General features: G+C 43.3%; 1 protein-coding gene across 8 annotated transcripts; it reads right to left on the minus strand.

Moving 5' to 3' along the window:
- Nucleotides 1–231: 231 nt before the first annotated feature.
- On the minus strand, nucleotides 232–26,631 carry NUTF2 (nuclear transport factor 2). Of its 8 annotated transcripts, none has more exons than XM_040615232.1 (6): nucleotides 26,529–26,584; nucleotides 24,519–24,573; nucleotides 16,214–16,338; nucleotides 12,741–12,812; nucleotides 8,670–8,768; nucleotides 232–753 (listed from the first exon to the last, which is right to left on the minus strand). In XM_040615232.1, the coding sequence occupies exons 3-6, from the start codon at nucleotides 16,310–16,312 to the stop codon at nucleotides 640–642; spliced, it is 384 nt and encodes a 127-aa protein (XP_040471166.1). In that variant the 5' UTR covers nucleotides 16,313–16,338; nucleotides 24,519–24,573; nucleotides 26,529–26,584; the 3' UTR covers nucleotides 232–639. The 8 variants fall into 8 exon arrangements, with proteins under 8 accessions (XP_040471166.1, XP_040471163.1, XP_040471162.1 ...); XM_040615229.1 differs by lacking the exon at nucleotides 26,529–26,584 and adding an exon at nucleotides 25,370–25,510; XM_040615228.1 differs by lacking the exon at nucleotides 24,519–24,573 and having other exon boundaries at nucleotides 26,529–26,631.
- Between the last annotated feature and the right edge of the window lie 1,118 nt (nucleotides 26,632–27,749).

The raw sequence follows: 27,749 nt of genomic DNA on the forward strand, positions 1-27,749 counted from the left end.
GAACTAACCTGTCAACGTTAAAAACTGAGCTAGAAGTCTCTGTTGTAAAAGATGCCAAGAGGGAGGGAAAAAGGAGTTGTATGGCTGAGGGCATGCCTGCACTGCCCTCACTGGTAAAACTATCCCATTCAAGCTTTAAGTTCGCAAGCGTTTCCCCACCAAGCAGACACAGGATATCCAAAGCAAGCGATATCATATACTCCATATCCAACTCATTAAAGCAATTTAAACTGTTAAGAAAATCTCATTATTTTATTGTGTAATGTAGCATTGAAACATCTGAACAAATCAGTATCTGGGCTGTACAGGCTGCTGTTCTTTCATTTCTTTGGGTTATAGAGCATCTTGTCAGTATATAAACAACAACCTTTTGCATTATATTCTTTCCGAGGCATGCTGGTACAACACAAATTTCTCTTGTCAAATGCAGCTAAGTCTAACTTCCAAACATCATGCACAAGAAACTCATCTAGTGACAATGTAAACTCAGCAGAAGGGCAGGTCACAGGTCTTGCTTGCTCACGCTCTGCAGTGCTGCAGCTTTGTGTATGATATTTGGAATGTTCTGTGAGTGTGAATAATACTAGTAAAAGAAGAGGAGAAAAAAAAAAAAAGTATGGGTGCCTCGGGGTTGCCAGCTCAGCCGAAGTTGTGCAATGCTAGCCTGAACATGTCATTGGTGCAAACCCAGGCATCGTTGATGTTCTTTAATAGAAATATCTGGTGGAATCCCATGATAGGATCTTCATCAGCCTGTAGAAAGAGAGGAAAAATAGTTCAAAGAGTTCTTTTTTGAGAAATGTATTCCAAAACTTGTCATAAGATAACTTAAAAACTAATGTTAACAGTGATGTCACATGCTTTAAGATGCGTAGTACCTTAAGAGACACTAATAAAACCAGAGGTTCTGTTCCAAGGTGCTTTGCAGACTAACACCTAGGGCCCAATGACACAGAAATCCTGCAACAACCTCTGAAGTTGGGGTTTTCTGGAAGACTTGCAGACTTCTCATTCCAGCAGCTTCACAATGTTGATTGATAAGAGCACACCTGCCTCAGTGTTGAATCACAAGTTTTCTCTGGGCCTTCCCCAGGAAATGAGCATAAAACAAGGTGTTTCAAAATTAGTTTTTAGCTGCTGTACTTCGGATTGATGACAGCAGGGAGTTTCTGGAGAAGCTGATATCAACAGTATTGCCTGAACGATCCAAGTAGTGACACAGGTTTTTGAAAGCTTTCCCAGAGCGGGTACAGCTAGCCAGCAACGTAGTGCTTCCCACTTCCACTGTCCGGGGACAGCTTGAAGGAAGCAAAATATTTGCTATAGCTGCAACAAGATGTCCTAAGCACAGAGAATCGCTGCAGCAGTGCCTCAATTCCTGCCTTTGACAATTCATCTAGGGGGACTTGTATAGTGCCTGCACAACATTTATTATATTACTACAGAAGTAGAAAAATAGTATTAGAGGGACACTAGTTCTCCCACCTAACGTTTACCAGCCTCCTCAGAGACATCATGCAGGAATTAAAGCCTCAAAATAACACAAGTGATTCCCATATTGGCTGGAAATCCCACAACAGGACTCCATCTGAACAGTGCACACGACCAAGCTACAAAATCTTCTGATACTGACCATAGCATATTCAATTCAGCATTTTTGGAGGATTTTAAGCTCTATTCTTTCAGTACACAACTATTCAGCTTCAGAAAAGGGGGGGGGGAAATGCACCAAAAAAACCCACCAAAAACCCAAACCATTGAAGAGCAGCAGCCAGAGCAGCACATGAAACAGACTGTCAAAGTGCTGAATATGTATTCACAATGCTCTGCTGCTGCCCACCAAGAACAGCAAATGAGAAGGCTGAAGAGCAAAGCAGACCACAGAATAAGCAAAAAATAAGTGTTTACTTAGGAAAGTAATATTCATGTAAGTGACAAATTGATTGTGATATAAGTCAGCTTTGAGAAGCAACTTGCTAAGGGCATCAGTTATATCACAAAACAGCAAGTCTGCCGGAGCACTGGTAGGATCAAGTGCATGTAAAAACAGCATTCCAATCCAAAACCACTGCAAGGATTTCACAGTTACAACTGCCTTGGAAATAAAATGGTGTAGATCTAGTGTGGTTTCAGTATGTGTACGCTAATCCACAGAGGAAACCCAAAAAGGGTCCTAGACTAGCTATGGCCTCTCAGGAAAGTGATACTGAAGTCATGATGGAAAATTTTTAATTTTTTTTTAAACCAGCTGAGAGCTCAAAAACTATCAAGGCAAGCACAGCGTTAGCAGTTATTAGGAAAGGAACAGAGATCTAAAACCCGTAAGTAAGCAACTACGTAAATGCACAGAGAGCACCCACATATAAAATCCTGCATGCATTTCTTATCATTTTTAAAAAAGTGATACAATAAGGAAAGGCCAGAACAGGACAAGAAAGCTACAGGACTGTTTCCTGTAAATTGAGTATGAGACTCTAGCTTGCAAAAATGTGATCAGGGTGGAGAGAACAGGCAAGATAAATTCCTGTAAAACCATGCAGGACAAAGTGTATGAGGAAACTACTATAGGCAGAAATTAAGAAGGCAACAGGTAAGGCCAGAAGTATGAACAAGTTAATTGTTCAGTAGACGAATGAAAGAAAAATGCGCAAGACAAGTGCCAATGAAATCACTGTTCCAACAGGCTGATGAACCGGGCAGCTTTTTGTCACATAGGTATACACCTTTTGGATTAGGCAGAGTCGCTGTAATCAGCACAGTGTGAACATGAGCAATTATGCAGAATTAGACCAGCCATCCATCTAGTTCATCTGCCCACGATACTAGTGATGCCAATTATTTCAGGGTAACTATTACGCATTACCATTGTTACATCTGCCCAGAAAAGATGCTTGCATATCCATGCTGAAGAGGTGGCCTGTGCACTGAAACCCATGGGTTTCTATCTCTTCTAGCTTTTCCTAGGTCTCAAATACAACACTTACATCCTAGCGTAGTCTCACTACTACTTGAGAGTTGGTAGGTTCCTAGACATGAAGGAATCGTTAAAAAAAACCAAACTGAGTAGTATCAGAGCGCTGTACATGGACATACTACTTTGTAAAACATCTTAATGCTATCCCTTTTGTCTAAGTTGGAATTAATTAATATTTGTGTCAGCTGCTTTCTAATAGCTTAGTTTAAATCAGCCAGGCAGAATCATTTCAGCTTGAATAATTTCCAATCACAACTATTAATAAGCATTTAGAATACTCTCAGATGCCCTACAGTCTCTTCTTTTTAGGTCACTGAGGCATCTATGACAAGTTGCGTAAGTAGTTTTCACACCAAATTTGAGCATGTTGTTACTGACATGAGTACACTTTAAAAACATACCTCTGGACAAAACCCTTACCACCAGACTAGTTTTAGTGTATGTTTCTTCAATTTCTGATAAGCCTGGCTGCACTGCAGCTCTTACTGCTTTGGCTTGAGGAGAATTTCCTCCTTTCTTGCCCAATTCAGGATGGGACACATGAAAAAAGATTAAAAGAAAAGGGAATTCCTTCCCCAAACACTTCCTCTTGTACAGATGGCAAATTCCCACAACAAAGTCATACATTATTGCTTTTTTTATTCCTTTCATGTAATGTCTTCACAGTATAGAGGAGCAGTATACTTTAAAAACAAGGATAATTCTAGACTACATTTAAGGTGAAGTAAATAATTTATAGTCCATTCCCAAAATTCTGAGTATGTGCTATTAACACATAGCAAAGACCCACAGTTGAGTGACTTGAGATGCTCTACTAGAAGGCATAGACTAATCCTATCCCCTTTTAGTTTGTATCTTCGTCACAGCTCAGATAACATCACTGAAATTCTTTACCCTTACTTTCCACTCCAAATTCAGCTATGTCCAACTCAAAATTTGCATTCCAGATGTGGGACCAGGCTTGAAACACAGAGGCTTTATTTTTCCTACAAAGCCTTCTTTTATGCAGTTCACATTCTTTCACGACAACCTTGAGTTAAAATAAAAATAACAAAAAAAAACCACAAGGATCCTGTGGTTTCCAGGCCAGCCTCATGCTCAGCATGAGCATGGATTACAGAATGGTTTGGGTAGGAAGGGACCTACAAAGATCATCTAGTCCAACCCCCCTACCATGAGCAGGGACATCTTTCACTAAGTCAGCCACAGCTTTGTCTAGCAGAGTTTTCCAAGCCTGCAAAACCAGGTATTTCACAAGGTGGTGTCCAGGGACCATTTCCCAGGGTTTCAGCCTTCCAGTGAAAATTTTCCCTGTGTCCAATCAGAACCTCTCAAGTTATGGTTTGCAACCACTGCCCCTTGTTACTGTCTAGTACCACCAAGAACAGTTTACTTTCAGGTTGTAGAAGTACCCAACTGCTTTCCACCTACATTTCAGGCAGAATGCCCTCAGCTGCCTCCTCTCCCAGCTTCACAGCCTCTGAACACTGGCAATCTTGGCAGCTTTTTGATCTCTTCCAGTTTTTCTACGGCCCTTCTGACCTGGAGGCTCAAATCTGTAGAAATCCTCAGCTTCACAGACCTGTGGGTCATGTCAGAGTACCTGATGCAACACTACTTTGCAATCCAAGTTTAACTGCACGACTTTTCTCCTCTTGCCTGCTCAGACAGTTTTACTCTTCCACCAGCACCTCGCAGCAACTGTTGATTGAACTGCAGGGTTGCAACCACTCTTACCTCAGAGGAAAGGCTAATTACTTTAGATAGCAGGCTCTTTCAGATGTTAAGCCTCATTTAACAGGCTTTAAGCAAGGCTTTAAGTGTTCAGCAAGCGTTACAAAAAACATCCGGTGATTTTAATTGCAAATTTCCTTTCCCTTTTAAGACTAGGAAACACTGCATAACAATTAGTTATTCACAATTAATTCTGCAACAGTCACTTCAAAATTCACACGCCCGGAGAGCGTCACATATCTGCCACATTGCTCTGAGAATGCGCAAGCCACAGCCATGCTTCTCAGCCGATCCCAAGTGACAGAAAAGCGAGAAGAGAGCACTCCTTACTCAACCAGGACAGCGAGGACTGCATGGAAGAGAGGTAAGGCAGAGGGTTAAACGTTGTGGAGGGCTAGCCTGAAGACTTCGTTGGTGCACACCCAGGCACCTTGAAAACTTTTCAACAAAAAGGTTTGGTGGAAGCCTAGAACCTGGTCATCATCTGCCTAAGCACGACAGGAGAAATATGTTACTAGGTGAAGCACACTGAAAATACTGGGTGACATTCTGGATGAATATTGGCAAAGTAGCAGCACACTAAACAAAACTCACTCCTACAGACTTAAACTGATGCCTACTCTTCCTAGTTGAAGCAAGCAAGCATGCACCCAGACAATGAATAGCAATAAAAAAATTATAATAGAATTAGAATAAGAGGAGGTATATTATACTTCTACAAAAGGTTAAAAAAACCCATTACTACTTATCCCAACATCTATTAAAGAGGATCTTTCATATGTTTACTCGTAAATATGCTTTTGAATGAAAGCGACTACTGTACAGCTTCTGCCTGCAAGTTAGGTCCTCACTGGTGATATTCACCCTACTTAGATACTCTATTACTCTCCAACATGTTTTACAAGAAGCTATTCTGTATGGTCCCCTCAGTTCAGATGATTGTTCTGCTGCCATAGATACTGCCTCCCCACCCCAGCTCACATTGCTATTAGCACAATGGGCTGTAGAGTGCACCAGCACAGAGGCTGATCTTGTCACAGGGCAGTGGCGATTTCAACTGACCTCAGTTAAACCCCCTTCCAGCAAGGAAGGCCAAAAGGCTTAAAACAACCTAAACCTGCAAGTTTACTTAAGGCATAACACTTTAGTAAAGGAAATACAGAGTTTAACATTAACAGTCCTTGGCCCCATTATTTCTTCAGAACTATTCTTGTGCAGTGAAGAGAGCTGAGGCCTTTGTGACAATTTGGTAGCAGTTCATCCCACAATATATGCAGGGAGAGCAGAAGGTTTTCTGCTTTTCTAAAAGCAAACAAGATTGAAATATAATGGTTTAAGGAAGAAATGCAGGATGTGCCTAGCTCACTTCAGAACAAGTTTCCACTGAACTTTTGGGACTAGCAATTCGAGCAACTAAGGCCTCAGAAAATCCATTTAAATATCATGCCAAGAATGACTTATTAGAAAGGGAATGTTACAGATATTTTAGCATTATTATTTTCTTGGATTGCTCTATTAAATGCATAACATATGCTCCTCCATTACATAGAACAATTCAAGTTTTGAAAAACCACAGAGGATTCAAAAGCATATGCATTAATTGTACTGGGCTTTGAAGAATTCTGCTCACAGCCCCATGAAAAGGATAACTGAATAGTAAGCAGGAAGCATGGCTTTTCCCTTCAAATTCTGCTACTGATGGTATTGGAAGTGCCCTTCCTTATGCAAATTTCTCTACAGTTTTCCCCAAGACCAACAGATACAAGCTGGTATATTTTAGTAATATATATTCAGAAGGTAACCTTTAAATAAAGCTAAGTATGCAGCTCTATGTTTGCATGTTAAAGCATAGCCTGCTCCACTGGAGCTACAGATAAGCCACTTGTTAAAATGCACTAACTGAACGCAGTTGTTCTCAGTTACTGTCCTGTACCTAGAACAGCACTGAGTCAATACACATGTATTAGCACAAGTATTCTCTACATATATTGGCAGGCTCATGTTTGTGTCACGCTACAGACTATTAGTGATTATTACATTTGTCCACCTGTACAAGTATCACACAAGGCAGAACCAAGAACTCAAAGTTTTAAGCTGACTTTGACTTTCTGGCCACTTCCTCAGTGAGAAGCCAGATTTCCAGGCATTAAACCATGCCTTTTAAAGCTAAGACTGGAGACACATACACAAGAAGAGTGGAAAAATGTTACTTCTGCCACTAAAAATTCACAAACAGTTGAATTTGCTCATGACAATAGGTATACTTCAATCCAGCACATTCTTTCCTAATACCTAGACAACCTACACATAGTCCCTGAATTATTCTGAATAATTTCTGCAAACTGAAATTATTCAGATAAAAACACAGAAAGACATACTGCTCCAAGCCATGGTATTTATGGAAAGCTCCTAGACTGCACCTACAACCTTAATTACAGTACTAAAGGATGACAAAACCCCAAAAGCTTTACAGAATCTTTAAGAAATTGGTGTCTTGCCACAGGATTCAACACAATCGCTGTTGCAAGCCATGATCTGCTTGATAATTATGCAATAACCTTAAAAACATGACTGTGCAAAATAAAGTGAAGATGTGACTGGCCCGGCCCAAGACAGAGTAAAAATTTGGCCACATTATTTGAGTTTTGTGCACACCCAAGAGTAATACAGATGAGATCAGCATGTCTGACTTCATACCTGTCCTGCAACTCAGTGCTTTCCGTGGCCACGTGTGACTGTCCTCAGTGGAGTGTGTGCAGGTGGGATTGAGCAACAAGAAAGCTGGAATCCAACTTGCAGCTAGGAAGCAGGAGCAACTTTAATGAAAGCCAAAGCTACCTATGTTAGGCTCAGAAGTGGACGCAATACACTGGGAACTGCTCTTCTCAATTGCCCAGCCCAAAACAAGTAAGGAGAATAGCTAAGCAAGCAGATTCAAACTTTCAGTCCTGTGTTTGCTTAGTTAACAGTACAGTCAGTGGAAGTTTGAATGTTTTGATCCTGGAAGTCATTCAGAGTTAACAGGAAAAGGAAACCTAAACAGCTCTTTTTAAAAAAAAATGGGCTGAAGTTACTCTAAAGACTGGATGGTGTCAGAGTCCTGACTTGGCAGCCTGGCTGGACCAAACTCTGACAAAACTATGATAGTTTTAACTATTGATATGTAATTCCATACTTTCTAAATAAAACTTGCCCACTGTGAGAAGTTCTGCCTACAGCTGACTTTTTATATAAAGGAAATTTTTTGCAGATCCCAGATCAATTTCTTTCATTAATAAGTAGTCTCATTAATTTAAAAGTCTATGGCCCTGGTATATTAAGATGGAACATCTCCTCAAAAGAACAGGAGGCTGGGTGAGTTTGAGTTCAGTGGTATAACAAACAGTAGTGTAATCATACTACAGCCTGAAAAACAATCTGATTTTTTCACAAGAAGCAGCTGTTACAACAATAAGCATTTGATCTCATAGGCAATGCTCCCATGGCTGAACCAGTTTTGACTACAGAGGTACTGGACGGCATTAACACCAGGACTGTATTCTTGTGTCCCATGATAGTCAAGATAAGGCATGGTCTTACTGAAGGGTTATCAGCAACCAAAAAAAAAGTCTGCTTTTAAATGCAACAGAGGATACTGAAACTGTACTGCACCAGGGTAAGGGAAACTGATGCTTCCAGAGCCCATGACATTTATGCACACAGTAAAAACCATGGTACTTTGCTTGGCAGGAACATATGATTGTCTAATTACAGGTGGTTTACCTAGTCCTAGTTATCTGAAGGGCTCAGCAATTTCTTGACAGCTTGAACAGCAAAAGAATCCCATATCCCAATGCAAGCTTACCAGTGTTCCTTCCCCACCCAAGAGAGCATTTCAATGTTTTCAGAAATCAGATTATTTGGAATCCTGCAAAAAATCTAAGACATAAGCATTTGTTAAACTGTAATGGAAAGAGTTTACCTTAAGCTGTCCCACTACCATACTGAGTATACAGCTGTCAGGTGTAGGTTGGTGGTCTTGTGCTGTGATGCTGTGTTGTATTTTTTGGAAAGGGAGGCTCTGCAATAAAAGGAAAGCAAAAATCAGAAAATGTACAGTCATTGTATTGTTTAACTTACAAAACAATGATTGAGCAAAACCAACATTATGAAGTGTTAGACTGTTTTGGTAGCACTGCATGGACAGTTGTTGCAAGTCAGCACTACTCAGGCTGGGTTGATCGTAACAGCTATTTTTCAAGCAGTGAGACATGAAATAATGTCACCATATCCAGCAAACAGTACCTTTCCATAGTCTAATTACACTGCCTGAAGAGCTTCAGATCATCTGTAAGCCAAAAATTCATGTGATGAAGGCACAAAGTTTCTCTGCTCTGAACAGCGTTAAAGGATTGTATGACCTAGTACTTGGTGTTTACCAGACAACTCAACATTTTCTTCTTTATTATATTAAAGTGGCTATGAATAGAAGATAAACATGGTTGACCGAGAACCAGTGTTCAAGACTTGAAATCCACATATCCACGTTTCCCTGGTTTTGTTCCCTTGATGCTCACGTATCCAAGGCAAGGGTGTCTGGAGTTAAGCGTGCAAGAAACACACCTCGAGAAACACCAGACACTGTGGAGAAATTCCTCTTTTGACTTAGACCACATTCACATTCCAACTATGGACAATTCCAAGCAGCGAACACCAAATATCTAGGGCATTCTCAGAGTCCTGTCACACAAATGCAATTTTGGCACTGTTCTGTCTAAAGCTGCATTAATGCTAGATGCTTCAGAAGTGGCAGTTCAGCATAGATGGAGGTCTGAGTGACCACATGGCTGACACCCAGAGTCCATGCACTTACACAGGACAGCAGTATGTGGTTATTGAAACCCTAGGTTATACTTTGATGCTGTTGCACTGTTCCCTTGATTTGTTAACAGGTTAAGGCAGACCCAAACATCTACTTTTGACAAGTTCTGCATTTCAGTCTAGTGGAAGGAGCCTGAAAGACTGCTAGAAGGCCAAGGTACAAGAACAGGAGACCCAAGCTGTACTGTCAAGGATGTGAAGTACAGTCCTGGCTCTACAAGCATAAGGCTCTAGGAAGAATACCAGGAAGCTAAATCCTTAGAGAACACAAACTGTGGGAGGATCAGTACCTGGGGAAGCAAAGGGAGCATACAGAACAGCCCTCGAATCAGAGGGACACTATTCAAGAACACTCTCTAATAAAGTCTGCAGTGTTTCCTCTTGGCTGGGAGAACAATCCCACCATGAACTGCAAAGTGAGCCAACTGGTTTGTAATATGGAACAGACATTTAGTAACACACACACACAAAAAATATCCAGAGCAGTCTTTTCTGAACTACCAGTAAAGTATTTTCCAGGGTCACCATCCCAAACTTAAATGTACAATGTACCCACACAGCCTGTGCAAGCTTAGGCTGGGACACCACACACCCTTCCTTTGACAAAAAAGTACTACAAAGCCTGGTCCCACCTCAGCAAAACAGCTTCTTGTTGAACAAGTTCCACAAGAAGTCTCTTGAAGAGGCAGAGGGATCAAAGGGAACGAATGTGTCTGTATCCAGAACCCAGCTTTCAGTGTGACAAGATGCCAATGAGAGGTGAGACTGCAGAGAGAAAACAGGGAGGAAGGACAGACTTTGGAGTCAAGAGCTCTGCCAAATGATGACAAGGAGCCAAAGACAAGGCTGCATGAGACAGTGCCTGTGTCAACTACCTGATTGCCCCCTTCAGAGAAAATGACCCCAATGGCTGGCCAGCCGAGTGAGCTACTTGGGTGATGAAGTGTGGGAAATCCCAACTGGAAAGAGTTGGGTCAGCTGATAGGAAAGATCACTGATTTTTAGGATAGTCAGAAGCCACCTCAAAGGACAGTTGCTTATGGACATCCACCTGTACTGGAGAGAAGCATCTAATACAACAAAAGCAACTAAGAAGCAAGAAGCCACACAACCACCAAGGCTTTTAGTGTCCTCTGACCCAAAAACTTGTCTGGGCTTTCACTACTAAAACTGGAATCCTCCTTGAAGTCAGGTAAGAGCAATTCTGCAAGAGTAGCTTAAACTCAATCCTAGCAACCAAGCTCCCTGTCCCAGCTTCCTCCTTGGTCCAGGAGGCTTGCAGAACTACAGGGTTATCTCAAAATCTCAATGTAAATCAGGCTGCCCCCTGATTAGGACAGGCACTCTTATTTGAAACAACTCCTAAGTCCAACACCAAGACACAAGGAACAAGTGTCAACTCCCACTCTGTAAAAAGATACAGGTGCCCCAGTGCTGGCAAAGCAACATCTGTACAACCTTGCCCTACTGTATTAGCATCATCTGACAGAGTAGACTGAAAAGGTGCCATATCGTTGTTACACAGCAGAGAACTTGCTGTAAATTAAAATCTTGCCTTTTGGTGCTTACTTTGATTAATCAGCCAGGCACTGAAGAACACCAGACTGCAGAAGTGCAAAAAAAATTCAGTGTCAAACTTCCAGTGATCTGCTCAACTGACTAGGAAGCTCCAGAAGCACAAACAGTAGGTGAGCACATTTAGCTGAAAGAGCAAACAGAGCCCAGCTAGCTCAGTGCTTACAGAGGTATGCTGAAACAACGTTACGAGTCATGGTAAGTTGATACAGCCCCCATAATGAGCCATGGCAGTGGAAGGGCATGGAATAATTTTACTGCGTTTCTTCCTTACTTTAGGCAGATTGATACAAATCAGAAGTTTCCCTAAGGCAACGTAGCACACCTCCACTTAGCAAGCAAGACTGTGCAGCAGGCAAATGAATCCAGAAAGTTCAACTTGCACCACAGACAGGGAAGGTAAAGATGAGTAATGCTCCACTGGGAAAGGGGCCGATCTGCACTGAGCCAGATCCAAGGCTGCCATCTGAGACACTGTAGCCAAGCAATTGCTTAGCTGGTTGGATATCTAAATGGCTGCTAGCCCAGAAGTCTAAAGAACTCCGAGTACACAACCAACCAACCCTGGAGCTTGAGTATCCCCTCACCTAGAGACACGCAGTTGCAAACTGCTATTTCTGAGGTGCATGGCCTTCTCAAAGGCAATGCAGGCACCTAAAACACAGATCCAAGGGCAAACCTCACCCTTCACTGTTAAAGATGTCCTGGATGAACGCAGTGATTCCAAAACACAGGAGCAGTATCTATGCAATAAGACAAGTGTCCAAGTTGCAAACATTTTTCTTCTCAATGTGTAATAAAAATGGCATATCTGCCTGCTATACCATGCTCTGAGCAGAATGCCCAAGGACCTAAAGCATGCCCTCCACATATCTTGCAAGAGAAACACACTTTCTAGTCTCATGACAGCTTGTAAGTACACGCAGTTTTATAACAGAAGCATGGATTTACTCAAAAAGATAAAACTTCAAGTTTAACAATGAACACAGTGTTTCAGTCTCTATGCATAAGAACTGCTTTCCTCTCATTTTCTCAAAAAGAAACACGGGTTTCAAAGTCCTGTACTGTAAACACTCCTATCTGAACAGCCAACACATGCTGCACTGAGAATAAGTCGGGTTCTCCACTACAGAACTTATTTGCAGCTTGTGTGTCAGAAAACAAATTGTTCCCCGCAATAACGTGTTTAGCCTCTGTGTCACAGGCAGATCCAAATAACAGGTCTGATATTGCTATTTTCTTGGCATGCTTTAAAATAACAAAACCCCACCTTTCATTCCTCTAGATCACAGGATCATCTTAGGAACTATACTTTTCTAAAAAAATAAAGGAATCTTATCAAATGCAATTGCAGTCACAAAATAACCTTGCAAACTAATGGAGTCAATTAACATTCCACCATTAGAGCCACCAATGGAACATCCCACTACACAGGATTAAATCTTAAGTAACATTTTCTGAAGATGAGAAGTTGGAAGCACAAGTCCCATATTCAAGATTTTTAGACTGCTGAAGTCTAACTCAATTTTTCAGAAGCAATTAATTTACACTCTTCAGAACTGTTTCCCAAAACATTCAGTAAAGATTACAGACTTACAGAGAGTTTTTCAACAATAGCTGCTTTGCCCTGGAACTGCTGTCCTTCCCACGTAAGGCATGATGCATCAATCTGGGGAGAAAAGAAAAACAATCATAAACATGCCTAAGTAACCCTTTAGCAATCCTTGTAAGAAACTTTGTTTACTTGGCATATATCCTTAGAATCCAACTATTTTGAAACTACCTCAAAGGGAGATGGAAAGAAACCACAAAGAGCAACTGGAAATGTTTGGAATAACCAGCTAGAAATTAAGTAGACTAAATTTCATTATCATGATTCCACCATCAAAAAAAAAAGTTCCTGCTGGATCAAAGTTAGCTTTCAGAAGTAAATCTAAAGGATAAAAAAAAAAATAATCCTATGGACACAAAGTCAAGCACTCAGAGACAGAAAAATATATGAAGAAATCTAACAAAATAAGCTGCACCACCAGTTTGTTTCCTCTCAGGTACTGATATGCTTATCCTACTCACGCCCAGAAAAGTAGAATGTGCCTCTCAAAGTTTTCTAACAGACCACTCTGTGTGGCGTGAAGTAATTAAGGTGCTTCAACCTACAAGGACTTCCAGCATACAAGGGAGGGTGTTCTGAGCATGCTACATCAGGTGCAACAGCAACAGGCAAGAAACTTTCTATTCAGCTTAGGATACTCTTTAAACCACAGTCACAATATCCTACTGCTGACATAGCTCTGCCTTCTCAAATCCAGTTGTAAACCTTGGCAAACAGACCACTTAAACTGGTTTCTGCAGAGCTCAAAGTCTGCCTGCTGCCATCTCCAAACAGCATGCTCAACTTACACCTGATAGCCCAAGTTCCTGCATAACCTATCACAGATGGCTATTCCTTCCACCTTTTTGAGTTTAAATACCACCAGGAATACGATTCCCAGCTCTTAGCAATCCAGTCTTCAACTCTCACCGAAGCTCTGCATGTCTCAGCAGAAAACGGCAGATTCCAAAGAACTCCATTTGTATGCCCTCTGGTAGATTTCCCTGGCCTTGTGCTTGACCCACACATCAAAAAGCCACCAGCCACGCAGGCTGTGCTGAACCTGCAGAAGTCACAACCAGTCTAAAAAAGCTTTTGGTCCTCCACATATCAACAGAAGGAACTATACAGCACAGCAAAAGCCAAAAGAACAAAGGGGACCAGGGCAACATCACAAAGCATTTCAGGGTCACAGATGCAACTGAACACTGCATGAAGAGCCCCTGAATACAGTCTCCTCTTGAGTTTGGACACATTTCTTTCAGGAGGAAACAGCCTTTGATCATGTAATCTAAAGTCACATAGCAAGTCATCTGGCTGACGCCACCTGCATCTTGCATGACATCAACCCCCGATGCTGGTGACTTGAGAAGCCAAGTGATGGTACCAGGGAATGAGGCTATCCTCTCAAGTATTCACAGCACAACCTTCAAATATGGAAAGCCAGAAAAGCCTTCCGCAAAAGAGGGGACCCAGAACCTGCCTGACTGAATCCATTTCAGCAATGAGAGGTGAGCACACAGTAGTGTAGGACCCTCCTGATGTTTCAAAGTGCAGCAGAGGACATAGATGAAGTTGGTGAGGAAATATGCTCTTCCTGAAACACACTACAACTTCCCATTGTACCTAATCAGCATCCACCTGACTCTCTGCTATAGGTTGCGTTCCTTAGCCACTTACTGTATCAACAACCTGGAATTGCTTCAAGAACAAAAAGCAACTCCTCGTTTATCCCAAAAGCCCTACAGATGAAAAAATGGCATAAGACAGTATTTCATTATAAGTAGCCACACACTCAAAGCAAAGGAAAAATGTCACTACAGCATCTTCCTGCAAAACAACTGCAGGGGGATAACTGTAAAACCAGTCTTTGACCTAGTACTCCAACTCACGTAACTCAAGCAATTCATGGCAAAAGTGACTGGCCCAGATGCCTACCTGGAATAAGTGACAAAAGCTCAATTGACTTGGATATTACACTGCTAAAGGAGAAAACTGAACCTTTGGGTGGAAGCAGTGATACAGGAATGCAAAACAAATCCAAGTGCTCCCTGCTGCATTTCTGCATGCTATGAAATGTTAGCTGCCACAGGGTGTCTCAAGGCAAAAAACTCAGCAGCAAAAGCACATTTCTGCAGAACCTCCCCTAATTTAGACAAGTTGTGACCTTGGTGCATTTCAGCCACACAAAACAGGGTCCCGGTCCTCCATAGTTTTGGAACTCCACAGAACAACACGTATCAGTGACCTGCATTATAGTTTTCCTGACTACATTTGCAGAGGCATCTCCACTGAATGATGAAAGGTAGAAAGACTCTAAGGGTGGAAAAAAAGCCAGGAGTTCATTGTGTGGAGGGCCATGTTTCCAGGAATTTAAATTAGCCTGTACTTAACACCAGTCTTCTGAGGTGTGTGAGACTGAATGCGTTTTGGTAATAATATGACAAAAACTGCTAGGTGCCTTCCTATGTGGAGCTGTGGATTGAAGACAGGCTGCTTGTTTTTCTTGGTTTAGAGGCTCTGTGTACATTCTGGCCAAGAAATTATAATGCAACAATCTAGTAGACAGCAAATACAAAACAAACCAAAGCACAAGTGCTATCAGTGAGGGGTGTCAGATGGTGATCATGCAACAGTTTCAATCCTCAAGAGCTTGGTGAAGCTCCATACAACTCATCCAGCAGATGAAAAAAGAACAGAAAACCAGGATATGCTGCTGAAGACTTGTAAGACTTGAGTGTCTAGCTGAGGTGCCTCAGCCACCCAGCAGCATTCCTCACCACCAGTAACCAGCTGCACAGGCAGTGCACTCCGCATGCTCTGTGGGAACCTTCCCCCAGAACTAAGAGCTGATGTTCCCTGGGTTTGTTAACTACATTCTTTAATTCTGGAAGCCAAATCTACTTTGCCCAAAATAAGGGGCAAAAATAAAAATCTGATTTTTGAAGAAATTTAAACTGAAATTAGATTTATTTAAAAAATTCTAAGTATTTAAACTGGATTCAATATTTAAAATATATTTTAATGTTCTGAGGATTAATACAGCATGAGATTCAAGAAACACCTGCAAGAACTGCTAAACACAGAGTAGGGCATACATTGCAGCCCACTTCAAGAGGGATCCAAGCAAATCCACACCCGTAAATTAATGGCAAAATAAAGCTAGCATATTTGCTTTTACAGAGAATTTAGTCACAGGATCATCATCAGCCCCCTCCACTGCAAGCCACTGTCAACAGCCAGCTGGGGCTTTTATGACTCTAACCGCCTATAGGTAAGGCTGACAAAGCTCAAAACAGAAGAAGTGAAGTGTAAAAGAAATGCAATAAACGAAAGTTGAGTAAGTGTGATTGCACTGATTGACATTCTGGAGTCTGAATAAAACCCACCATCCCACCCTGTGCACTTCCACCCATCAAAACAGGGAAACTCAGACAGATAACAGAAGAGAGTGTTACTCCCTTTTTAGAGATACTTACATATATTGCTCCTAACTGAGTCCTGTCTGCATCAAAAAGCTGGTAGTAATGTTGTACAAAGCTGGACCCAATCTGCTCCCAGATAGGCTTGTCTCCCATTCTGAATCCTCACCTAAAGCCAGTGACTATAAAGCAAACAAAAAAATAATTAGAAAGGTCACACAATTAAGCATAACACTTGGCTTGAGTATTAAGCATCAGTAAACACAGATCCTCTCAGCTGGCTAGAATTTTTCTTTTGGAAGAAGTAGGACAAGTCTCATCTCTGTGCCCTAGACTTTTGTAAGTAAATATCTTAGCTATCATATCATATAGTTTAATTTCTTATTACAGTATTGGGTGATTTCTAGAGCTATTGCAGCGTGGTCACAAATCATGTATGAAAGTGGAGAACAAGAACAAAAATGAGTTGTTAGCACCTTCTATTCAAACATTTCAAAAATTACACCACCGAAAAAGTTGGTGAGTGTTTGCTACTTCAACTTGATCTTGTCTACTGTAAACAACTGACATATTAATATGTATTGTCTGCAAGTGGCTCACACCAACTGATTTACCTGTTCAGCTCCCCAGGTATTTCACCATCCATAGGCCATTGTAAGGAAGTTTCTTTCAATGCTACACAACAGGAGTTAATTCACCAGCTCTCTGCTTAATGCAAGCTTACTTTCCTTTTCTATGCTGTCACTAAGGCTGAAGTACACTCAACAATGTTCTCTGTGAACCTGTAGTAATTTCAAGGTACAAACGTGATTTTTCATAGTAGTGAGAATCTGCTGTTCCCAGTGAAGGCACTGGAAGCTCAGAGGCAGTGCACGCTTCTGAACATGAGTCCCTCCAAACTAGGGGGATTAAACAAACATACAGCACATGCAGCAGTCCAGATAGACCCAGTCTAGAAACCACCTTGTGCATGATCAGTACAGATGATCGCTTTACCATGTCATTACATTTTTCAAGAAAGCAAATTCATTTTTACTTTATCCTGACACCTGAAAGGCTAAAGGATTGTGCTAAGATTCAAAACATGATGTTTTGCTCAAAACCCACTACATGACATTTTAAGATCTGATTTTACTTAAGCAAACTAAACTACACTTGCTAAATGTCAAGAATTGTCAGACTACTACTAGTCCCTCTGCAATCCCTGACCAGGAACCCTGGAACTAGAGATCTGTATTGCACCACTAGTCTGGAAAGGCACGAGATTCCATTTTAGGACACATGACACTACAGTTATTTTGGCTTCCTTTAGATGTCAATTACTCACACATGTCTTTAAGGTTTGACAAATTCCTAAGAGAAGCAAAAAACCATATTCCCCAAGATCTCCACAGCAAGTATTATTACCAGGCCTAGCTTTGTGTGCATAGTCAGCCAAGAAAGCTCTTCTCATATTTTACACCTTTGGCTGTTTTCCTCATACAAATGGGAACTGAAATGGGTTCAAACCCTAGCCCAGAAGTTTTAAGGTTACACAAAATTGGCCAGACTTACAGAACAGCAAGCGCCTTTTATTAGATCAATGGCATAACAGGAGGTAACAAACATACAGGTTTTCAGGCTGGTAATTTCAACTACCAAAGTAAAATACAAACCAAGAACAACTGCTAGAGCTTAGACACCCAGACTATTTGAGGGAGAAAATGTCTGGCATCTGTGGAGCTGAGAACGTGACAGCCCAGAGAGCTGTCAAGGTGGCCCTCCCTTGCTGAGAAAGGGATGTTTTCCAGCCTGTGAAAAAAGGAGAGGTTCAGCAGGAAGAGCTCTGGTTGTGATAATGCACTCCAAAAGCATGCCACAGACTCCGTGGATTTTGACATCCAACTGATGCTGGCTGCATGCTAGTTCTCAAGTGCATCTTAGAAATGCGTTTTATTCAAGGCTGAGATAAAAAATGAACTTAACATAGAAATATCCCACGCAACATGGTCAACATCAAACTCAGAAACCCTGCACACCAACAGAGACTAGAAATTCAAAGACTTGTTGCCACATAAATATTTGAACTGCTCAAAAAAAAAAATCTATCTGGCATCAGTCATCATCACACACTCCACTAACACTTGCAATATATGACTCAGTCTGAGGAAGTTTTACCCAGTGCAGCCACTCCTCTGGGAAAACAGATCACAAATTAAAAACCCATCCAAGTACAATAGGTTTAAAAAAAACAAAACACATGCACACCCTGAACAACGAACCTACTTTACAACAGAAAAAGTTGTATTGACTGCAAAACCACAATTGCCACATACCAGCCTAACCCAGAGCAGATGTAGAAATGTAACAACTTCAGCCTGCATTAAAGGGGTTTACGTTGAAAGAAAACCCCCTTAAAACCATCACACCAACTCCGTGGTTGTTAGGGCACTCTCACATCTTATTTGGAAAACGAGAAGTACTAATATTTAGTTTTGAAGTCTGCTGTTTCCACTCCAGACCTGCAGGTACCTAGAGGTGTAGTTTGGGATAGCTGTGGCAGAGCCAACAATCAGTCCAAGTGAAAAAATCTCTTCTAGTCACTTTCTACAGATTGTCATAGCTTCAACTTCAACCCATGAACTCCCATCACTCTGATATCCTTCCTAAACATTCAAGTGCAAATCTAGTTGATGGTATCAATGTTAAACCGCCACACACCTAACACTAAGATGAAGTAGTGAACAGCAAAACCACATCAGCTTATTCTCCTGAAGCTAAACTAGTTATTGCTAAATTTTTTCTATATATATACACACACACACAACGTGTATTCACCTTTAACAGCTCACTGTACCATCATATGAACTCCAGATCAAGCCGTATGCTAGCTACCACTGCACCTAGTTTAGACCCAGAGGCTTTCAACTCCTCAAGGCACAACAGCCTCACTCAAGCACCAGATGCCTTCTGTTCTGTGAGAAAGCCTTTGAGGCAAGAAATTAAGGAATTCATATTTTAAATACAGAAAGTAGTAGTATAGTTTCTAAAACTAAGAATTAGTATGCTAGCTTGCTATCTTCTTCTAAAAAAACGTATTTGTATTTTGGCAGGTAAAACACCATTACACACACACAAATCAGCGTAAATTTGACCAGTTATAATGCTGATTTTGTCAGAAGTGAGAACCAGACAAAACAAAAAATGCTGCTGAAATTAATGATCCTTGGTTTTGTTTGTTACAACCTTGCTTTTTTTCCTGTGCCATTCATATATGGTTTTGCTGAACACTCTCGCTCTCCCTGGAAAGGTTTTTATTTTCCTTTTCTGATTTGTCACCTTTTCCTCCATGCTGTCTTATGTTCTCCACCTGTCATCACAGATGTAAGAAGCTTAGAGATGTACCTAAAGAAAGAACAAGTAGGAACTATCTGTGTCATCAAGCCCAGTCCTTTTCAGTGAGATACAATCCATGTAACATTGTATTCATACATTTATCAGGCTGCTTTAATGGGATAAATGTAATATAAAAGGCTTTTAAGATCTATTCTAAAGCTAGGAAGAATGCATATGCTCTGATGTTGTCAAACACCAGGATAACACAGATGTACCTCAGAGCCATCCAGCCAAATCTACCCGTGGTTCACTCAACATTTGGTTACAGAGGCAAGAATATTCAGTTAATATTAAGCCAGATAAAAGAAGTTTCAATAAGCCAGAAGGCACATAAGATGTGGCACTGCTGCTGAAAGTTACCACTGTATAAGTGTATTACTGGATATTCCACCTTCACTCCCCATGGAAAAGGAGACATAACTCCTTAACCTAATTAATTTTCTTTCTTTTGTCACTTCAAACCAAAACTACCTCATCACATCGACTTAAGATCATCACAGTCCATTCGATTAACAGCTTCTTCGCAGAAGCACAGCAGCAAAGCTGAGCTACCAACACAAAAGTGTAATACTTTAATCCACATTACTAAATTTTTTGGAATCTGCTCATATTAGAGAATTTATACCCACCTCAAATACCACCCAGCAGTCAGTGCTCAAGCCAAAACCTAGTACAGTGCACAAAAACTGCAGCTGCCAGCAGCTCCCTCTTCAACAGGTATACGCTGACGCTGCAGAACTGGAATCGCTGCTGCTCCACAGGGGACTTTTCCACAGTGAAGTCTAAATCAAAATTTCCAATACCTTTGCCAGGCCACACACTGACACATCCTCAAGCGTAAACTCCAGTCCTCTACACATCTCTCACCATGCTTCTTACAAGGTACCATGGTGTCCCCAGTATCTTCATCCAAAGTTCATCCCTTGGCGTGGCACTGCCACTGCTGCACAATGCCTTGGTGTACACCGCATCTCTGAACGCACAGCAAAGCTCCCATGTTCAGCATCTTGCAAGAGGGAATTCATACCCTAAGCCATGCAGAACTTCCCAGTTCCACATACCACCAGGCCTTCCTACATGCAGTCACAGGCTCCCAACATCAACAGGCCTTCCGCAGGGCCCAACAACTCCGACAGCCCAGCCCGCACAGAACATACTGCCCAATGCTTCTGTTGCTCCTCGACCTTGCCAAATCACACAAGGCAACACTGCACACTGAAGCCTCTCTCCCCACTTCCCCACAGGCTCCTCCAGCTTGTTGTGTCCTGTGCCACCAACCATGCTAGTCCAGGAGGGGGACAACTGCCTGAACTAAGCCTCTCCCTCACCTGCTTTGGCATGCAGCAGATGGCACCAATATCATGTGAAGCGGCGCGACCCAGAAAGCAGCAGCAGCACCAAGAGAGAAGACGCATCAAGGTATGAGAAAAGGACTCGAAGAGAACAGAGCCTTCACGTGGGCCATGAGTGACCTTGAATTAGACTAAGGTTACATTGGCCTCAGGCAGCAGATTCTTCTGTCTGCAAAATTCAAACCCACACAATCTTTTCCACTGCTTGTCCCAACTTAGGTGTTCCTATCTACCCTCATCCCTCTTCCTTCTCTGCCTTAACTCAAAGTGTGAGAGATCAGCACGAACACAGCAAGACTGCCTATAACTCCTAAAAGAGAACATAGTTCTTAGAAGACATAATTCTGCAAAAGGTCTGGATGAAACCTCTTCCCATTGCTTCCTTCAACAAACAAGAAACCACAAAACAATGTGGAAACAATTCTGTGTCAGCACGCTACAGCACAAAGTTCATCTTTCTGCTGAAGCACAATCACCAGGAGCTACTTGGAAGTGTAACTTGAGGAAAAGCCACCCTTTTACTTGGCAAAAGTAGAAAGAGTCACCTGCTGACAAATAAAACGATCGCTTTCCCGGAAACACGTAAGCACCAGTGACATCTGGAGCAGGTGGGCTATCATCACAACTCTGCAACATAGAGAAAGACCAAATAATTGTTTCAACCAGTGGTTGTTTTTACTCCATTATCAGACCTGGACATATGTAAGCTTACTGCTTGAACAAAATTATTTTTGAATTCAAGCATGACAGACCTGCACTTCTAGAAAAAACCTACATCTTCTGAAAGAGTCAACAAAACCTAGCATGAGCACAGTACATTATAATGTAAATTGCTAAAGCAAATGAAGGTGGTCTCCCAGGGACAGCCACATTTTAAAAAGCAAGCTGTATTCAAAGAATCAATGAACGACCATCACAGGCAAATAAACTCAGTAAAGACCTTCCGATCTGTGGAACGTTAAGAAAGAAAACACTGAATTTAAAAAGGAAAAACTTCAAACCAATACACTCTAACACGCTGGGGGGGGGGGGGGGGGGGAGGGGAAGTCATCTATTATCCAGTTATGACTACACTTATTCTATACAAAATCAAAGCATAAATAAACCACCCTCCCTGGATATTAAAGCTGGCCCTACACACCACTGCACTGAAGTTAAAACTCTCTTAAGATCGAATTCAAGCACATTTTCTGGAAGACATGAAAATCAGCATAACAAGAGCACCAAGGCTCCCTTTAAATCAGTGCTGGCTGGTGCAGGGGCACATGCAAACCCATGGCAAACATGATTTACACCATCAGTTGCTGCACCCTTCACTACTGATTAACATGAGCAAATAAGGCCAATGGAAGAGCTCTTGTTTTTTTCAGTTCCTGTTATTCACGCAATTTCTACCACACATGTATTTTTGATTGCTCAGATTAAAAAAAAAGTGACTAGTCTTTAGACTGCAGTAAAAAAAATTAAAGCAGCAAACAGCTTTTAAGACTATTTTTCCTTCAATCTCTTTTCCATTACCACTGAAACTTGGAAAGATGGAAGTGTCTCCTGTGCACACTTGCTAGGAACACAATGGAACCAGCATCACAGGACCAGCTAAATCTTCCTTCAAACAGATCATCTATTCAGCTACACCAAGAATCACTTGATAACATCATTTTCCTTTAGCAAAGGCATACACTCTCAACAGTAAAAGCTACACAAATTATCACAGAATAATTCAGGTTGTAAGGGATCTCCCTCCAGCTCAAAGCAGGGTCAGCTAGATCAGATCAGGTTGCACACACCTTTATCCACTTTGATCCCAAAAAGCCCTGATGATGGAGACTACGTAGCCCCTGCAGGCAACCTGCTCCAATGCTCGACTGTCCTCATGCAGAGAGCAGGTCTCTCATGTCCAACCATAATTCCTTCTATTCCAATTTGTGCCCCTTGTCTCCTGTTCTCCCACCAACTACCCCTGTGAAAAGCCTCATTCCATTTTCCTGATAACAGCCGCCTGACAGTCATCAGAGGCTATGACTAAGCCCCATTTCAAGCCTTCTCTTCTCTGAACTAAAGAAGCCCTGGCCAGGCAGAATGCACATGCACACAGGGATGATGAAATACTGGAACTTACTCAGGGACATCACATATCATCCATCATTTATCTTAACACACTGTACCTCTTTCTGATAAACTCCTATTTAGTGGTCAATCTTTCTCCCATTTAAAAACCTGTATTAATTCCCAGCTGAGGAGCAAATTCATGCATTCAGAGACTGAAAGAAGTGCTTCTCTTCAGTATCTTTGCTATCATCTCCACAGTAGCCAACAGATCCACAGAGGCTAGCAATCCGAAAATTCAAAGACCTTCATATCGCAATTGCTAAGGGCTACGCTGTGAGAAATTACATTATTCTAAAGACACTTTCAGATCTAAAAATAATTAAGTCTAGAAATGCAAACAGCGGAAGGCCAGAAAGGGAAAGAATGACAAGATGCAGACTGTTTCCCTCTGAAAAATATGGAAAATAAGTTGTCTTTCCCTTTCTCAGTCTTTTTATTCCTCTACTCCTACTTCATTAAACCAAATTAATGCAGGAATTATGCCAACCCAAAGTATACTTTTTTGGTTACAGATGTCAGCAAGGACAAGGCCATTTGTAAACCAAATACACAGGGAGGACTCTGGAAAATCTTTCACTGTGCCTACAGCTTGATGCTCATCCTATCTGCAACGTGGCAAGTCAACAGAGTCACAAAGTTAGTCCAGGTGACTCTCAAATATATAGACAAATATTATATATTACATATAATTGGAGAGGAAGGCATAATGTTTTGTTGTTAAGCAATAGCCACAATGCTATATACATCTGCCATTTTTTCCACAGTATTCTTTATGCAAGCCAGAAACTGAACTCAAGTGTACAAGGCTTAAGTCACGTTTCTTTTCCTCGGGATGAACCCAAGACTGCTCAGTTTTATAGTAACAGAGGAGGCACTGGGGAGCTGGAACAGAGAACTGCTGCACCACATTTTTCTTTACCTTACAGGAACAGTAACATAACATTTAATCTCCAGGAAACAGCAGAATAAAAGATATTTCTATCTATCCAACTATCACAACAACTGTTTCAGGTTAAAAGAAAATTAGGAGCCAATTTTAAAGTTATAGAAGCAAATACACCATATTTTTGTTATAATCAAATCATTACTTAAAACTTAAACAGGTTCCTTCATGAATGCAGAAGCAAAAGAATATACAGTAATAATTTTTATTCTAAGTAGAATTTCCAACAACAACTGCAACTTAGCCCTTGCAAGTTCTCTTGTGGTTCACAACTAAAGTTTGGCACATTTGAAAACAACCACTGTTGTACTTTTGTCAAAGTAGCCATTGTGAAAATAACAGCTCCAAATTAGCACAAGGGCAGCCACATCTGAAAATGTAACTCTAGGTAAATTAAACTAGTGCAGGGTTAAATGCGAGAGGACCAAGATAATGATATATGTATACTGCCCCATTACTTAAGGTTTAGCCACAGCGTTCTCTATTATTGATCGGCAGCATTCAAAATATAAAAAATTATCTCCAACATGCTCTACGATCTGCAAGCTTTCCATGTGTGTAAGCAAGGCTTGTTGTACCTCACCTCCATACAACTGGTATCATGGTCTTTGCTTGAGCTCCAAATTTCCAAGATACACCTGGGGAAAAAAAATAATATCGCCGAAACCTTTCCTATGGTATCTACCAAACTAACCTTACACTTCCAAAACCCACACATTTTCCCTCCTGTTTTGCTTCCTTCTCCCACCCCGCTGCAACACACAATAGTCCTGTGTCCAAAAACATGGTATGTAAGTGCACAAACTGGTCACACACAAATATGAATATCAAAACCATCTGTGAAGCCACAATATCTAGAACTGAAAGAAATTATACTTACAACATTGCAAGCTATTAGGATATATTGCAATCCTTACACAAGACATACTCTACACCACCAAACACTATTATTCATGACAGAGACAAAAGAAAACCCAGCAGAGAAAACTGCAGAAAGTTGTTGCTATTTGCATTTCATGAAGAACTGAGCAAACACAGGTGTTAAAAACAAATACATTTCAAACCATCTACCAGGCAACTTGCAGCCTTTTAGAGAACGTGAAGTAACAATTGGGACCCCAGTGTTAATAGCCCAAAAGTGAGCCAAAATATGATTGCATTTTAAATTAGATTACATGTTTCACTGATAATGATACTATATACAGTAATTCCTCTACTTCTACACAGAGATCTGTGAAACACCTTTCTCTTTTGTTGCTGCTATAAGAAAACTTACGACTCACCACACACAAACACAGAAAGCATTGCCTGAATTCAACTCCTCCCAGAAAAAAAGTGAAACCAAGATTATCAACTTCAGCAGGCAGCTGATTAATGAATCAGATTTGACTTCTGAGCAACAGTTCTGCAACCAATTCAATTTCAAGCATTTACCTGGGTTTTGTTTGAGTTCAACTGGAATACAACGTGTATGCCACAAATCCAGCTCTAGAAGATACATTCACACTGGAAATGATGGGCTTCAAATGAGACCGAACAGCTGAAGCACTGTTACAGCCCGCCTTCGACAGGAAGCTATATTTGAAATGCAAGAACAGGGTCTTGGGACACAACGTCTTCAGAAAGCTACTGTATATTAACAAAATGCAACATATGCTCCTTGCTGCTGCAGTTTTTTGCTGGTTTTGATCGGTTTTAAAGCTGAAAAGTGACAACAGCTACAGAGATGGCAGAAAACAATAATCTCTTGTAGAATCAAATTGGCAACTCCAAGGAAAAAAACAGACGGCTATGGCAGGTCGCTGAGCACAAGCAGTTTTGCTCATTTTGCTCCGAGAAAGCGCGGACCCTTTCGTTTTCTACGTGACAAAGTGATTCAACCACACCAGATGAAGCCCGTCCCTCGCACAGCCTGCCGGCAGCCGGCCCCACAGCCAGGCCAACGACACCGCGGGGCGCCGAGGCCCAGGGGCCGCGCTCAGGCCGCACGAACCGCCGCCAGCCGCTCCCCCTCCACCGCCGGGCATCGAATCCTGCCGCCGGCAGGCAGGCAGGAGCGGCGACGGGCGGCCGGCCCGCTGCCGCCGGCCCAGCCCGGGCACACCGGGGCGGCCGGCAGGGAACTGCCGGTGGCTGCTGAGGCTCAGCCTTCACCGTCCAGGCCCCGCCGCGGGGCTCCGCTCCCTGAGCCCGCAGCCCGGGCTCGCCCCGGTAGAGGCCTCGCGTCCCGCTCGGAGGGGCCGGCCCGCGGGCCTCCCCACCCGCCTCAGCCCACCGCCCGCCGGCGGGGCCCCGCCCGGCCCCCCCCAGCCCCGGGCGGCACCGGGGCTCCCTCAGCCCGTAGGCGCGGGCGCCGGGCCACGGCCGCCGCCCCTGTGGGCCCCGCGCTGCCGGCGCCTCAAAGACGGGGAAGGTCAGGGCGGCTCCGGCCGTCGGCTGCCGCCCAAAGACTAGCCCACGGCTGCCCGCAGCAGCGCTGGGGCCGCGCCACGGGGTCCCCCGCGGCCAGAGAGCGCGGAGTAGAGCGGCGCCATGTGCCGAGCGGCGGACAGCCGAGCCCGCTCCCGCCGCCGCCCCGCCCCCGTGCACTCACCCCGCGGCTCCCACTATGGCGGCGGCGGCACCGTGCGCGGCGCGAACCCCCTCAGCCTCACTCGCCCGCGCTCCCCGCCCCGCCCCGCCCGCCCCGCCGCGCGGCATGCCGGGACAGCGAGCTCTCGCCGGCCGTCACAGCGCGCCGGGAGGGGCGAAGAGGACTACACCTCCCGGCGTGGCCCGCGCCGCCTCATTTGAATGAAGGGAAAGGGACCGTGCGGTGCTGGCCCCGCGGGAGGCGTCCCGGAGCACTGTGGGATGGTGGCGGAGCAGGGAAGGGCGGGGGCGGGGAAGGCGAGCGTCCCCGTTTTAGAGGGGTACCGCGTGCCAAGCGGCTAACCGCTGCCGCCGCCGCTCCGTGAGAGGGCCTTGGCGGCTTGCGGGGACACGCAGCCCGCCTAGGGCCTGTGGCGGTGAGGGGCTGCCCCTGGGCAGGGCTCCTTCCCCTGCCCCCAGAAGGGCTTCCGCCTCGGCGGCCCAGCGGCCCGGGGCGAGGAAGCGGGCAACGAGCCGCGGCCACAACTCGACGTCCCGAGGGAGCTGTAGCTCTCCTAACAAGAGCTATACAGTGGGTGGAAAAAATAAATATTTTTTTTTTTAAAGTAAGCGCTTGGCTTCTTGGCTTGTTTGCAGTGAAAGAAGTTAGCACTGGAGGTGTTGGGTTGTAGAAAAATGCCTTCAGATAAATCCTGATTATTGGGCCTCCCGGAAGCCTGCACGCCCACCCCAGCAGCAGCCCCGGGCGCTCCAGGGTGCCACAGCCTTCCTTGTGGTTTAGCTCACAGGGCCATGCCTGGAAGGGCAGCAGCTGCCCTGTCCTGGTGCTTTGGCCCAGCTTGGGAGGTCCCCAGGTCCTGCTGGCAAACCTGAGTGGTACCTGTCTGCTCCATAGAGCGCTGGCACTGCGCAGCCCTGCACAGAGATGGGTCGGCAGAGCGTCTGCCCAGGCTTGCTGCTGAAAGCAGTGCTGGGAAGGAGATGGAGGTGGTGGACACTGAGCCTCCTTCTTGGACTCTTGATGTTGCACTGTCTTCCAACAAGTTTGTCCTGTTGGAAAAAGGCAAACCTGATTGCCAACACTCTGTTGGTCACTATCTCATGGCTTCTTATCCCACATGGCCTGGAAACAGAGACTGCAGGCAGCTGATACTCCACTGAGCCCAGGTGAAGAGTAGCTGAACAAGAAATAAGTGATTTCCCTCCACCGCCCCCCTTCTCT

Source organism: Falco naumanni, chromosome 15 (assembly GCF_017639655.2).
Source record: "Falco naumanni isolate bFalNau1 chromosome 15, bFalNau1.pat, whole genome shotgun sequence".
Classification (NCBI taxonomy): domain Eukaryota; kingdom Metazoa; phylum Chordata; class Aves; order Falconiformes; family Falconidae; genus Falco; species Falco naumanni.